Below are 16,217 nucleotides of genomic sequence, written 5' to 3'. Positions count from 1 at the left end.
GTTTGAATTCTTAGTCACATTTTCATTCTGATCTCATTATTGAGAATGACATTAAATGAGATTATGAAATCACTTCTCACTTACATAATATCATAACATAGTGCTCATTTGTTGAAAATTCAACAGAGAGTGTTACTAAATATCATTACTTTTCTGAACACAGATCATAATTCATATAATTTTAATTATGAAAAAAATATAAAATACAAAAAAAAAACAAAAAACAAAAAATAAAACAAAAACAAGAAAAAAAAAAAAAGAAAAGAAAAAGAAAAAAATAAAAAATAAAAAAAAAAAAAAATCAAGATTGCAGAGCTGCAGCATCTTTAAAATACTCACTTCTCAGAGTCTTTACAATGTTTATTATCAATTGTGTATCTCTCACAGTGAGGGTAACACAGCTGTGATGAGCTATTGTCTTAACATCATCTAATAAATAATCAGTATATATCTGTATAAATGTGAATATTTAGAAAATATACACTTAAAAAGTGTGGCCAGGGTGGACTCTGCTGTCACTTGAATAATATCAAGAACAGAATGCTGAAATTGATGATTTCTCTCATTGATTTCACAGACAAGGTGAGTGAAGATGGTCTTGAGAAATATAAGATTCTCTGACTTCTGATAAAAATGAATCTCATGAAGAGACTCTATTTTCATGATATCAGAGACTGAGTGTTATCAAAAAGTGTTACTTTCATGCAATGCACATGCACTTACTGTGATGATTCACTCTCTGCACATGTGACTGAGAGTTGCAGCTTTCTCACACTGCATGGCTCTTTCTGAGATGCTGGTGCTGATTTGCAACTCATGCAGTCTCTCAGTTCAGCATGCACTGTGTGTATGCAGCCCTGCATGCTGGGGCTGTGTTGATTATTATGGTCTGGTGTGGTACTTGCTTTTCGCGGGCCATGTTTTGTTTGAGAGGGGGGGGAAAGATGCAACTGTGGTTTTATTGAGAAGGGATGAATAATTAGTAATGTTGAATATAATTTGATTCTTCTGTATTTAAAATTTGATTAGTCTATACTCTTCAATTTGAGGGTTTCTAAGAGTGTTTTAATAGTTTTCATACTGGCTTGAACTTAGTGATGGGTTGAAGAAGAAGAGAAAAGAGAGAAGAAAGAAATGAGAATAACTTATCTTTATAATATGAAAACAGAGAATTGCTGCAATCATTCTCTCTAGCAATAAAGATCTGTTTTCTGCATGTATCTCTGATATAGATTATATGATAACTGTATACAAAGAATATCAACACTGCATGTATTGAATGAAGATGATGTTGCTATGCAACACTGTAGCTGTTTTCATATATCTCTGAAAGCTGTTAATATTTTCTTTATCTCTTTATATTTGATAAGTTAGTAATATATTTCAATGCACTCTTCCTTTCATCATCATCATCATCATTATCATCATTATTATTAACATCATCACTATCATCATCATCATTATCATCATCATTATCATCATCATCATCATCATTATTACTATCATTATATTATTCCTGGCTGCCTCTTCTGCCTTCACTTCTCTTCAATACTCACTGAAATCAATTATGTCATTCTTCTTCAAATATTCTGCAGTTCTGTGAATCATCAAGGCGCGTGAGCACTGTCACAGATTGAAGAAAGAGAAGAAGAAGGTGTTCAAGTGAGAAGAGACAGATTGCAAGACATGTTATAATGCCTTGAAGAGACTTTGTAAGAGAGTAGAATGATAATGATTTTAAGTAATGCTTCTGATAGATTTAGACTGAACTAAGTATAGAAATAATGCAGATGACGCTGTCTGTGAGAGATTGAAGAAGAAGACAGTGAAGAGTCTCATACAGCAGTGATGAGACTAGAAGAAGTTCTGAGAATGATTTGAGTTCAAGATAGAGAGAGAGAGAGAGAAGAAGAGTATTACTATAAATAAGTGATGACAGAAGAAGATTAAGAGGGTGTTGAAGTGAGAGACAAAGAAGTCAAAACTGATAAGTTTTTTACTTATTGAGAGATAATGATTTTTAATAATGCTTCTGTTCTCTAATTGATTAGCAGAAGCTGGCAGAGAAGGAGGGAATTGAGGTCTTATTCAGGTCTTGAATGCACTTCATGATTCAGGACATTGAGAAGACAGTTCTGCTCTCTGAACATGTCAATCTGCTTGCTGCTGAGGTGGAACCCGAGGCAGCAGACCAGAAAATGTGGGATTTTGAGGTGCAGGTTGACCTGGCTGGGGAGGAGCAGCAGGAACCCTTCTCTGAGAAGGCAGTGAAGGGAGATTTTGAGGTGGTTATCACCTCAGATGAGAAGAAGGAGAAGAAGAAGAAGAATGAGAAGTGAATTGTGAAGAATGATAAGAAGAATGAGAAAGAGAAGAAGTAGATTTTTTTCTTTTTATATTAGTTAGTTGTAAGTTTAAGTTTTTAATTATTAATAATTAAAATTGATTTTGAGTTTTCAAAAATTATTGTACAAGTTGTAATCAAGTCAGGAATGATATATATATATATATATATTTAACTATCATGATTCACAAATCACTATAATGTATAAGTATCAACATTTTTTCAACATTGATATTCACAATATTAATATATTTTTAATGATATCATCTGATAATGTAATTTGATAATACTCTCTTTTACAATATTAATATATTTCAAGAAATATGATAGAGATTAATCAAGATTGTTTATTTACTTTTATACATCAATGATATTCAATCTGAGTTAGTACTAAAATTATAACTAAGTTAAGAAACAAGATTATTTTCTCTTATATTAATTCTTCTTACACACATCAGTGATCAGTTATTGAAAATAAATTATCATCTTTCTCAAATTATTATCATGTCTTCTGAATTTACTTCTTTCACTTCTTTTACTTCTACTGAAGATTCACAAACTCTTCAAGAAATCACTGTGAATTACAAAGTCTATGTTGTTTACAATTCAACATAGAATGCTCTCTTTCAATCATGATGAATGATCACTTCATTCTTCACATCTGATTTCAGGTCATGAAATTTATGAAAAACTCAACACAAACATTGAGATGAACTATGGAATAATTATCAACAGATTGTATTACAGATTACTGAAGAGTCATCTCTCTGCTACAATCACTGCAACTTCATTCAGAAACATTCATCATGAACTGATCATAGCTCTGAAGGAATTTCCTGACATCTGAAGTCATCAGAATGCAGACAACAAAAGAAAAATAATCAGAAAATTACTACTGAGCTGGTAAGTTACTCTATCAGATAATGATTTTTGATAATACTAACTTTCTAATTTGAAGAAAATCATGTGAAAATGATCATGTATCAGTACTCTGATTTCATAACTCTCATCTGATAACTTCTGTGAACAATTACTTTGCATGTGTATATCTCTGAATCTTTCTCTTTGATCAATTGAAAACCCCGAATTCTGAACACTTCTTCAAATGCTTAATTCAAATCTTCATATTCTACATTGATTCTGTCTTCAGTCCAATCTTGAGACACACTACAAAGTCAATATGCAACATCTAGAATCAGAGTTGAAGAATCATTGAAGAGTGTCTCTCACTGTGAATGCATGAACTAGTACAAACAATCTTGCATTTATGAGAGTTACATGTTATTACATTGATGAGAACTGAACTTATTGAGAGACATTAATTGAATTTGAATCATTGATCAGTAGTCATACTGAGGATTATATGACAGAGGTATTAATGACTGTGATTAAAAATGACTATTGAGATATTAGTCTCAGTCTTCTTGTAATTACAACTGACAATGCTGCGAATAACTATACTATGATGAAGAGCTTGAAGCAAAAATTAGCTTTGCATTCCTGGAATGATAAACAAGGTCATATCCCCTGCATTGCTCATGTGGTTCAACTTGTGGTGCAAACACTGATAAAGAATCTTAACATTGAGGTAAAGAATAATGAGATGGCTGGTTCTTGGGATGAGAATGAGATGGAAGTGATTACTCAAGTAACTTTTGCATTCACTTTACAAAAGATAATGTTTTTTGATAACACTTTTTAATATTGCTTTTTGATAATGCTTTTTGATAATGCTACTGTTAATTTTGAATAGATTGACTAATAATTTAAATATCATAGATTTGAAACATTGCTAATGTGATTTGTACCTCTTCTAAATAATAACAATGATTTCATGATATTCAATAAACAAACAAATCAGTCACATCACTGAATATGATACAGGATGTTAGAACATGGTGGAGTTCAACATATGAGATGGCTGTTCAGGCTCTTTGATTGTGTCAGGTGATTGATCATTGGGTGCAACACTCTGATTGAGAAAAGATTCAGATATTGAAACTTTCTGATATGAAGTGAACTCAGTTGAAATATGTGATTGATTTACTGTTTCAGTTTTATAAGATAACAAAGACAGTCTCAATCACTCATACACCAATGCTGCAGTCAGTCTGGTGAGTGTATAACAGTTTATTTGCTCATCTTGAGAAGCAGTTGAATCACTCAAAAAGAAATTCAGTCTGGGATGATGCTATAGCGCAGGCTATTATTGCTGCAAGGGATAAACTGGCATATTACTACAGCAAAACTGAACAATCTTTTGCAGAGTACTATACTGTAGCAGCTCTACTAGATCCCTTCTGTCAAGTTAACATCTATACTTCTCAAGATTGAACAGAGGAGGAATGAGACTCATATGTCAAATTAGTCTGAGACTACTACAATGTCAACTATCAGAGATTCAAATGAGCAGATGTTTAAGATGTGAAGACAGTGAAATACAATTCCCTAGTAAGTAATGATCTTTGATAACACTTCATATCTCATAGAACTATAATACTAACTTTGAAACAGAACTTACATACATTGATTGCAACTGAAAATCAGGCAAAACTACATGCTTGTAAAACTGAATTTGACTGTTATCTTCAAGATGATCTGACAAATTTACATGCCAAATCAATTCTAGAGTTATGAAAAATTGTTGAGAGTATATATTCAACTGTTGCACTGATGATGTGTGATATTCTGACAATTCCATTAGCAGGGGTGAGAATGGAGTGAAAGTTCAACTCAAGTTGAGATATTTGTCACTATCATCAGGGACAATTACAAGGAGAAACAATCAAGAAACTCATGATTATAAAACATGAAATTATCAGACAGTTTAATACCTCTGATCACAGTATATCAGAGAAGTGTAGTTTTCATGAGAAAGTGAAGAATAAACTTGCACAAGAATGTATTTAGTTGTTTCATGAGTGTTATCAATAATCATTATCAAATTCTGATTATATAAGCAATCACTGGATGAACTGAATGAGACTGATTTTGATCTTCAGTCTCAGTCTCATTCTGATTTTGAAAGAATGATCATCTTTCACAGTTTATTCTGAGAAATTACTCCCATTTCACTGTTCTTGAATTAAATCTGGTCATTTTTCACGCCATTTCTCTCAGAAATGGTCCATTTTCAGATTTTTTTGAGGCTTGGTCCTGGTGGGACTCACGCCAAGAAATGTATGGAACCAGACCAAATGGGATCAAATGTGAAATTCATGGTCCCGCCGGCCAGTCTAAATATCACTGACTAGTTACTACTTCAGTTTCATTATATTACAATTTAAATCACTTAATCTGATTATAAGTTTAAATTAGTTGAGCTCTAATAGACTGATATAATCTTATATACTCACACTGAGACTGATCTGATCTCACTCTCTGAGAAAAACTCTACATTATTTCTCAGAGTGTATACATCTCTACTCTGACAGAAATCTGAGATTTCTGAACTCACAGTATATTTTGACATAGACTCTTCAATCACTCTGTTACTACTGCAGTCTCTACACATCTACATCTATTATGAAGATAGAGAGATTAAGATCAGAGATTTTTCAAGATATAAGAGAAATACATTGTCTGAATTTCACAGCTTTATCTATATTCTTAAACAGAAATTCCACCTTAATCTGAGCCAGTATAATACTCATGAGATATAAGTAATATACACTGTTAATCTTCTTAAAGACATCTCTGCAACTATTTGAGTTATTAAGAAGAGAGAGCTTAAGTATACTAATACTGTTATAACTTGAGAAGAATTCAAAGACTTTCTACTGAATCAAATCAAAGATCACTGTAATTACAGCTTTATAATAGTGCAGTGATTTAACTCATTATATTAATAAGATAATGAGAATTCTTTCAATTTTAATGTAAGATTTGAAGAATATTGAGAGGAATTAACTGATGATTTGAATTAATTGAAGATACAGCTTTATCTCATGAAGCTGACTCACAAGATATAGATAATAATATCACAGTATCAGAGTTCATTAATTAATTACACTGAGCTTGTCAATCTGACTTCTCAGATCTATTTAAATAATCAATTCTCTGAGAAAAAGACTAATAAAATCTCTTCTAAGTAATTAATAACAGAATCTAAAAAGTGCTGTGACAGCTTCAGTGTGAAGAAAGTAAAGAAGAATTTCAACTATTCTGATTCTTCACTCACTGTAAAGAAATATTAAAAAAGATTTAATAAAGATCTCTATTTTAACTGTGAAGCTGATGATCACTATACTAGTAATTATAAGAAGCTGAAGAAGAGAAGAAATAGAGAAGATATCTTCTTAAAGTTAACTTCTCTTCTGACAAATGTATTCATAGAAGATAAAGAAGAGAAAGAAATAAAGAATTAATAATTCTTATATCTCTGAGTTCATGTTATAATCACAATGAATACTCTGAATAAGAAGATATCAGTGAGATGTCTACTTAACTCTGAGATAGATACTAACTTCATATTCTATTTCTTTTCTTTGATGAAGAGTTAGAAGAAGATAGATCTGTCAGATTATATGAAATTTACTGATAAAATGAAATGTCACTGTTTTAACATAATTCAAGCAAAGTGTGTGATCACAGACTTAGAAGAAATCTTCAAGAAAAACAGTCTGCTTCTTCACACAGTTAACATTATAGATAAGAATGTCATTCTAGATCTTCTATAATTGAGAGAAAACAATTCTCTCATTGACTGAGTCACTCAGATATGATGATATCATCTCACTTATGAAGAGACAGTGATAGAGAAATCTGAAGAGTTTCATCAGAAGAATCTTAAGAAAAAGATAGAGTCAATATACTGTGTAACAGATAATTGAAACTTGAGAACAGATAAAGAAGTCATCACTCTCACTGCAAGATTAGCAGCAGTATTCATTATTAAAGACAGATATATATAATATCTCTTTACAGATTATAAGAATATCTTTTCAGAAAGAGAAGTAGTGAAGTTTTCTGATATCAAGATATAATATAAGATTTATCTTGAAGATGATGCAACAGTGCTGTACAGATCTTTTTATAACTTATCTATAAAGAAATTAAATGTTCTGTGCAAATATCTTGAGAAAGCATAATCAAAGAACTAAATATGCTTATCAAAGAGTCTGACAGAGACATCTATACTCTTTATACTCAAGAAGAGCAGTAGACTATGTCTATGTGTATACTATAGAGGACTTAATAAGATGATAGTTAAAAATTACTATTCATTACTGTTAACTGATGAGATAATCAATTGATTATCTGAAGTAAAGATGTTCTCAAAACTTGATATACAGAATATCTATCATAGAATCAGAGTTAACAAAGATGATATTTGAAAAACAGCTTTTTGTATCAAGTATAGTAATTTTGAATATCTTATTTTATCTTTTAATCTTTGTAACACTTCAGTCATCTTTCAGATCTATATAAATGAGATGCTACAGGGCCTTGTCAATGTCTTCTTCATAGTATACTTGAATGACATTCTAATCTTCTCAAAAACAGAGAAAGAATATGATACTCATGTTTAAGAAGTGTTGAGTTACTTAAGACAGTATCAACTCTATATAAACACTGAAAAATGCTTGTTCTACATGCAGAAGATTGATTTCTTAGATTATATTATTAAGATGAATGACATTTCAATGAATAGAAGTCAGGTCTTCATTATCAAGAACTGACTGATACTGTGAATATATTATGAGATGCAGATATTTCAGAGATTTGTAAACTTCTACAGATAATTCATCTATACATATTCACAGATTACTGTTCTTCTTACAGATATGTTAAAGAGAAGTGTGAAAGACAGAAAAATAGAATTATTTATTCTCACTCAAGACACTGTGCAGATATTTATAGAATTGAAACAGACTTTTACAGATATTATAATACTGAATCACTTTAACTCTGACTTACTCAGTCAGTTTGAGACTGATATATCTGAGAATGAAATCTGTGAAATCTTTTCACAGTTGACACTGAAGACCTTTCAACATTGAAAGAATTAGAAAATAATCACTTCTGAGAATACAGATAATGAAATGTCTGTGAGAGAAGACTTTTTCACAGAGTCTATAAGATATCATGAATGAAGATCAGTGATCTTCTTCTTCAAGAAGTTATCACTCACACAGAGAAGATATGATACTCATGATCAAGAAATGTTAGTAATTATTGACTTCTTTAAGATCTGATAACATTATCTTCAGAGTAGTAAGTATTCAGTGTAAGTTTTCACTGATTATATAAATCTGTATTACTTCTTGATAATAAAGAGCTTGATAGAACATTAAGCTAGATAAGTGAAGCTGCTTTCAGAGTATGATTTCTATATTTAATACTGTTCAGATCAGCTTAACCTCACTGATATACTGTCTAGATAGCTCAATTATAATATTGTTAATATAGAGAAGAATTCTATAAAAGAACCTCTGTCATTACTGCAGAAGAAGCTGGCTGCAGAGAGTTGAGATTCTTTGAAGCTCAGAAACAGCACTGATAGAACAGCTGTGCAACTCAGTATAAAAGATGAAAGAAAATTCAGGTCTCTGCACAGAACTGACACTGAAGATTATAAGTTTCTTATATTATATCTTACTATCATTGAATTGATAAAGAATGAAATAGTCTATAATCTTTTAACTTAACTACTTTTGAAATTCAGTAATAAATTACAGAAGAGAGATATCTCTACTACAGCTTGAATTCAGAAGTTGAAGAAGAAAGAATTCAGTTTGAACTTGAAAAAGACAGACTCTGAGTGAGACAGTGTCACTAAGAAACTAAGTCACTGATAACTAGAAGAATGTGAACTTCTACTGCTGAATAATTCAGTCTTTGTCTCTCATAGTAGAGCAGTGTGTCAGAAGTTATTAAGAATTCATTATAATAATTCTCATACAGAATACTTCAGATTAGAGAAGACTGAGAAGCTTCTAAAATGTAAATATATTTAAAACAAGCTCTGAGCAGATGTTAAATAGTATATTAAGATTTATAATATCTATCAAAGAATAAAGATTCTGCAGTATAAGTAATATAGTGAGTTAGCATCACTGCCTGTTTCAAAGACCTCATGACAGAATCTATCAATGAATTTTATAGTTAATCTGCTAAAGTCAACAAGAGTTAAAGAATATAACTTGATTTTAATCATTATCAACTGTTTCACAAAGATAATAAAATATATTTCTACTCATAAAAAGATTAAAGCCTCTGAATTGATTGACTTATTTTTAGATATCATTATTTATAATTATGATACTCTGAAATCATTAATAACAGATTAAGAATCTCTCTTTATTAGCAAGTACTGATCAGTCTTTTACTATCATCTTATAATAAGATGTCTTCTCAGTACTGTATTTCATCTACAGATAGATGACTAGACTGAATATCAGAATCAGATATTAGAACAGTATCTTTAAGTGTTCTATTCATATTATCAGAATGATTAACTCAAACATCTTCTAATCACTGAATTCACATATAACAATGCAAAGAATGCAATCTTAAAAGTATCTTCTTTCTATACTTATTATGAATATAATTCTTTATTACTCAGTGACATCACAGACAATGTTTTAAAGACAGAAATAGACAGTTAGAATGTTAAACAGATATAGAGAATAGAGTATCTCTCAGTATCAGAAGTAAAAGTGAGATTGAAACTTTTGAATAAAATTCATAAGAAAGCAGTAAAAAGTATTCACTATATTCAGAAGTAGCAGATGAAATACTGTAATTGAAAACATCTTTTAATGAACTTCTTAATGGAGAATCAAGTACTACTTTCAGCAAAGAATATCAAGATAATAAGACTGTGTAAGAAGCTCAGTGAGCAGTGACTAGAATCTTTCTCAGTAATAAAAGTAATAAATAAGCAGATATACAAGTTGAAATTATTCTCAGAATTGAAATTAATTTATTCTATTTTTCACATTTTCTATTTGAAACTCTATAAACAATGTTCTGAGACAGAGCTGTCTCAGCTGAATAATATTGAGATCAAGAATGATACTGAATATCTTATAAAGAAAATATTGAATAAGTGAATATATTACAGCAAGCTTCAATACCTTGTTAAATAAGAAGATTATTTATTATCAGAGAATTCATGAAAATCACTTGAGTATTTGAAAAATGCTGAGAAAGAGATTGCAAGCTATAAGACAGCTAGTAGAGACTGCTCTGTTACACATCAGAGACATTGAATAAGAAATGTCATTTAAGACTTCTCATTTTTCTCAAAGAGTTTTTTAGAGATAATCTCACAGTGATAAGCTGATGTCTTATGAGCTCTGTAACAGTCTTCTTCTATTTTCTCTTAAAGGATTTTTTAGAAGTTTAATGAGACTACACAAGTGTAAAATTCCTGAAGCAGTTAGAGAAAAGAAATATTTAAAATTAATAAAAAGATTAATATTATCAATCTAAAAGTTCTCAGGGTTTTTCCTATATCTATACAGTTAACTATTATACATTCATCAATTTCAGATATGCAAAAGGAGAAAATTCCAGCTCAGAATACAAAAACTGTTTACAAATTGCAGTATTTTAACATCTTCTGATACTTTGAAACCATTTGACATGACAAAAGAAAAGAGAACACAGTCTTAAAGATAGACACATTAAATAGAAAGAATAGAAAGAAAAAGGTAAAGTAAAATAATAAGAGACTGTAATGAAACAAATTATTGAAAGATAGTATATAGGTGTTTTAACAAACTATATCTGATCAATTTCCTCCTCTTCATATTCAGATATTTCTGAATTCAGTCATTTTCTTATAGCTGCTTGAGTTTCTGATAGAAAGTCTATTAAGTATTTAATTCCTGTCTCAGTTGAGAATAAGAATCTCATATTTAATTGATTTAGATTGTACTTCTCTTTCAATCTGACTCTGAGACTATTGTATAATGCACAGTGCATTACAATATACTCAGGATTCTCATTTGCATTGCAGAATGAGCATTCTATTAAATCAAATCCATCATCAAATCTGTGTATATAAGATTTGAAATAGCCATGTCCTAATTTCAGCTGTATTATAGATGAGAATATTTTCTTTTTACATTTAATTGAACAAGATTTCCACTTGGGTTTTGTTTCAAATCTTGAATAATGTATACTCTTTTTTTATTTCTGTCAGCTTTCATTTCACTTGTCTAAACAAGATTCTTTTATTTTCCTCTTTATAAAAGATCAGGACACAATTTTTTGAACACATCTGCTTAATTCTGAACCTTTTTTTACAGCTGAATCAGCCAATTCATTATCATGAATATTCATATGAGCAGGAACTCAGTGCAGATGAATTATCAGCTTTGATGTTCTTCTCTTTTGAATTTTTGAAATGAAGTTTAAGATCAGTTCAAGATTCATTTGATCATTATGAATCTGACTATTTCTAAGTCTTTTTAAAGCAGCTTGACTATCAGAGAATATTCATGCCTCTTTCAAACTATTTTCTCTTTTATAAGATTTTATTTAAATAAGTTTGAAAGCTTTCACCATTGCAGATAATTCAGTATCAAAGACTTCAGATTCACAATCTAAATTTCAGAAATCTGAGACAAAATTAATATTATCTTCAGTATAAGCAATGCCTGCATCTAATCTATTCAAATTCTCATTTTTTGAGTCATCTGAATAAATCAGAATAGAGTCTTTTATATTGATTGTAGAAATGCTCTTCAAATGCTGTTCATATTCTTTCTCTTTAGATAGTTCACTTATTTGCAAGTCTATAAGAGATTCAAGCTTTTCTCTTCAGAGAGATAACTTCTCATGATCAACTTTTTCAACATTTAAAGAAGAAAATTGATTTTTAATCAGTGAGCATAGTCTGTACAGTTGAGAAGGCATTTTCTTTGAAGAATTATTTTCATTTCAATCAAGAAATCTATTTCAATCCAGTTCATTTCCAGAGTTAACTGATGAAAATGAGGAAGAGACTCTTTCTCTGATTATATGATTTGAGCTCATCTTTATAACTCTCAGAGCATAGTTCATACAGGCCTTTTCAAATCTAATAGTAGGAGAAGAAATTGAAGCTTCAATTTTCATTGCTTTAATAGAAGATGATTTGAATGCTCTCAGAATTCTTCTCAAAGCTCTGTTTTGCAGACTTTGAAAGAGTTCAGTGAAACTTTCTTGATTATTTCATCAAACTTGAACTTCATAATCAGCTACTGAGGTAATACAGGCTATATATAACTGTCTCATAGCCTGGAAGAATAGACCTCTTCCTGTATTTGATAGTCTGATAATATTGTTCAATAGTCTTTCTACCTTGATAGTTCTTTGTTGAATATGATATTTAAAATTCAACTTAGAGTTTAACCATACTTCTAATCATTTGACATTTAAACTGGGTTTAATCTCTCTATTTAAAAGAGTTAGAGATAGTTCTTTCTCATTGAATCTAGGAAAGAAATGAATTAACTCAGTTTTATTCATATTAAATTAAATTTGATTGATATCTGCTCTGATGAGGATTTTCTTTGCAGCTTTTTCAATCACTTTCAAATTCTCTTTAATAGTTTTTGAGCTGTAGACTAGATCAATATCATCTACATAACTTGAAGATTGCACTATTTTCATATTTCTATCTTTGAATAGATATGCAGTGTATATTGCAAATAAAATGAGTAAGATTGAAGATTCTTACAGCACTTCTATTTTTATCTCAGTCTTGTCTTATTTCATTTCATCAAAGAAAAGTTATATGATTCTTTTGAACATAAAACAGTTAACTCATTTTATTAGAGAAAGTGACAGTTTTAACATCTTCAAAGTCTGAATTAACATTGACTTTGAAACATGATCAAATGCTTCTTTTATATCAATAAAAACTGCAGTTGAGACCAGATCTTCATGCTTTGCTATTTGAATATCATGAACAACTGAGAGAACAGTGTCAATTGCAGAACATTGTTTTCTATCTCTTATTTGTTCACTGAATAAAAGAGAGTTATTAATAGAGCTTATAAAAGATAGTTAAGTAGCTATTATCTTTTTCAAAATCTTTTCTAGACAGTTTAATAGAGATATTACTCTATATGACTTAGAAATTGAAGTTTTTCTACTAGGTTTTATAAGAATCACTTCAGTGGCTTCTCTTCAGTATTCAGAATCATAATCATTTTTCAAGAGATTGAAAAAGAGCTCAAAATATTCATTCTTTAAGTAGGAATATGTATTTTGAATAATCAAGTGATTAATTGAATCAGGCCCTGCAGCAGTTTTAACAGAACTTGAGAAGATAGCTGACTCTAATTCATCTTGTGTAAGATCAGGCCATTCTCAGTCATTTTCATCAATGTAGTTGAGAAGTGATATATTCTCTTCCTCTGAATCTGAATCTGAATCTGATGAGTTCTGAAAGAGAATTCTCATGAAAGCTTGACATTTTTTCTCAAAAGAGTTTGCTGTATATGATTTATTCTGAAACTCATATTCTAAGGCTGGAAGTTTTGCTACACTTCTTGTTTTAGTATAGTTAAAAGCTTTAAAAACTTCCTTTTCTTATGTGTCTTCAAGAAAATTATTTCAGCAGTCTGTTTTAGCTCTTTTAATATCTGAAAAATATTCATTTCTGACAGCTTTGAACTTTTCATCAGATATTATATCATTCTTTCAATCTCTTCTAGCAGTAGCTAATTCTTTTCTTTTAGATGAGATATTCTCATTTTATCAAGGTTTTGAATACTCAGAAGATTTTCTCTTTGAAATATTATCTCTAACACTTGTTAGAATAATAGATGTAATAAGCTTCACTCTATTCTTAAGCATTTCATTTGAGATATCTTGACCAGAATTTCAATATAGCTCATTCTGTCTTTCAGATTTTAACAGTTTTATACTTTCTTCAACTGCTTTTCAATGAGCTTTTTCAAAGTTAAACTGATTAGAGAGAAGAGGATTTTCACTCATTTGTTTTTCACTCAGTTTAATATTAAATTGAATAATCTCATGATCTGATTCTGATGTCTCATTTGAATCAATAAATCAGTGTACAAGTCTTCTTTTCATTAGATTTTGTGACATGAAGGTTAGATCTATAATAGATTTCTGTTTCATGTCTTTTCTAAAGAATGTTTGTTGATCAGACTTATTAATCAAATCTATTGAATGCTCAAAGATTTATGCAATCAGATTATCAGCTCTCACTGCTCTTTTGAATTCTGAATTTCATCAGAAATGATGTGCATTGAAATCTTCTACAATTATAGAGTTTCTTGATGAAGTTATGTTCAGAAATTCTCTATCAATTGTCTAGATATTGTTATTTTTCTTCAATGACTTTTCATTATAGATATTTATGAGCTATATAGTATTAAACTCATTTTCTTTATCTATAATATCATTCACCAGAATATCAGGGTCAGACATAATATCAAATCTTAGATTAAATTGATATCTTGATCTCTTTCTTTCATAGATCACTACTCTTGACTTTATCTCAGACTTTTAAGGTAGAAAGCAGTAGTAGCTTAAATGAGAAATGATATAATTTTACTCAGCATTAAAATTCAGTTCCTGAAGTAGTATAAAATCAACTTTTTATTCAAATATAATTTGAAGACAAGAATAAATACAATTTAAGTTTCTATTCACATTATTTTGAATAAATGTGATTTTTGAAGAGTTTTTAAACTTTTTTTGTTGTTTTTGTTATATATTCATACTAAAAGAGAGTAGAGATAGAGTAGAATCTACTCACTATTATCAGATAGTAGATTATAACTATTTTGAAAAGTAGAGATCTCAACTGCTTGCATTATATCTAGTTTATCATCAGAGTCATTTCTCAATTCTCTAATCTTAACAGAAGTTTGAGGATTCAAATTCTGTTTACATTTAGCTGAAGAATTGAAGTTTGAAGATTTAGACAGTTGAGAGTTTCTTCTTTTTAAGCTTACAGTTATAAGTCTACTGGCTTAACTCTTCTCTTCAGTTCTAGATTAACTTTGAGCTTCATCTTTTCTCCAGTTCTTTTGAGTTCTAGAAGCAAAGATACATTATTTTGAGCTAGATGCATGTTTTTCTTTACAACTAGAGCACTTAAGCAGAGTGTGTTGACATATTTCATCTCTTTTTGAGCATGTTTCACATTTATGCTCACTAGTTTTGTGATCTCTGGCACAGAATGCACATTTTGAGTCTCTAAAACATGAGATTGCAAAGTGTTCATATCTTTGACAGTTTGAACACTGTGTTTGAGCTTTGAGATTCATTCTTGAGTCTTTGTATTCATGAACTCTCATTTTTAAATCTGTTACTCTTACTTCAGAGATCTTTGACTGTTCAAGTGTTTTTATATATACTAGAACAGAGGCATTTCTCCTGCTTTGTCTGAACTCAATTGAATTTAGTCATACAGGCTTCTTTCTCAGTTGAATAGAGTTGTATTCTTTCAATTCATTTTTGAGAAGTAGCATTTCTTCTTCACAGTCAAAAATTTCAACTGAAATATCATGAATAATGAATTTTTCTCACTTTTCATCTCTTTCAGATAGAATTGTTGTGTTTAGTAAAGATTCTACTGCTGACTTTCAGAGATTCTCATTCTGAATAAGGAATTCAGCACTGAATTCAGGCATTATAGTCAGAATAATGAAGTTTTCAAAGAATGATGACTCAATTGAAGCTATAACTGATTTTTGAACTTCAATATCAGTCATCAACTGAGAAAAGAACTGCTGATTAATTTCATTTCTGATTCTGAAAGTAAGATTTAAGTTTAGCTTGTTTCTTTACAGAATGTCCTGGTTTGAGACTTTGAGAATAAGTCTTCTATTTCTGGAGATTTGAAAGTTTTTGTCTTTTTACATTTTCTTTTTCACTTTTCTATGAATAGAGGTAT

The 16,217-nt window shown here is 30.0% G+C and overlaps 1 protein-coding gene across 1 annotated transcript; it reads left to right on the top strand.

Annotated features, from left to right (window-relative positions):
• Positions 1-2,108: 2,108 nt before the first annotated feature.
• Positions 2,109-2,339, top strand: BDBG_16099 (uncharacterized protein; the record flags this gene model as incomplete). Its single annotated transcript, XM_031724116.1, has 1 exon — positions 2,109-2,339. One exon carries the CDS (start codon positions 2,109-2,111, stop codon positions 2,337-2,339), a length of 231 nt encoding a protein of 76 aa, XP_031575755.1.
• Positions 2,340-16,217: the final 13,878 nt, after the last annotated feature.

This window comes from Blastomyces gilchristii (genome assembly GCF_000003855.2).
Source record: "Blastomyces gilchristii SLH14081 genomic scaffold supercont1.1, whole genome shotgun sequence".
NCBI classification, from domain to species: domain Eukaryota; kingdom Fungi; phylum Ascomycota; class Eurotiomycetes; order Onygenales; family Ajellomycetaceae; genus Blastomyces; species Blastomyces gilchristii.
The sequence above is the reverse complement of the archived record's forward strand: the minus strand, read 5'-3'. Positions and strand labels throughout refer to the sequence as shown.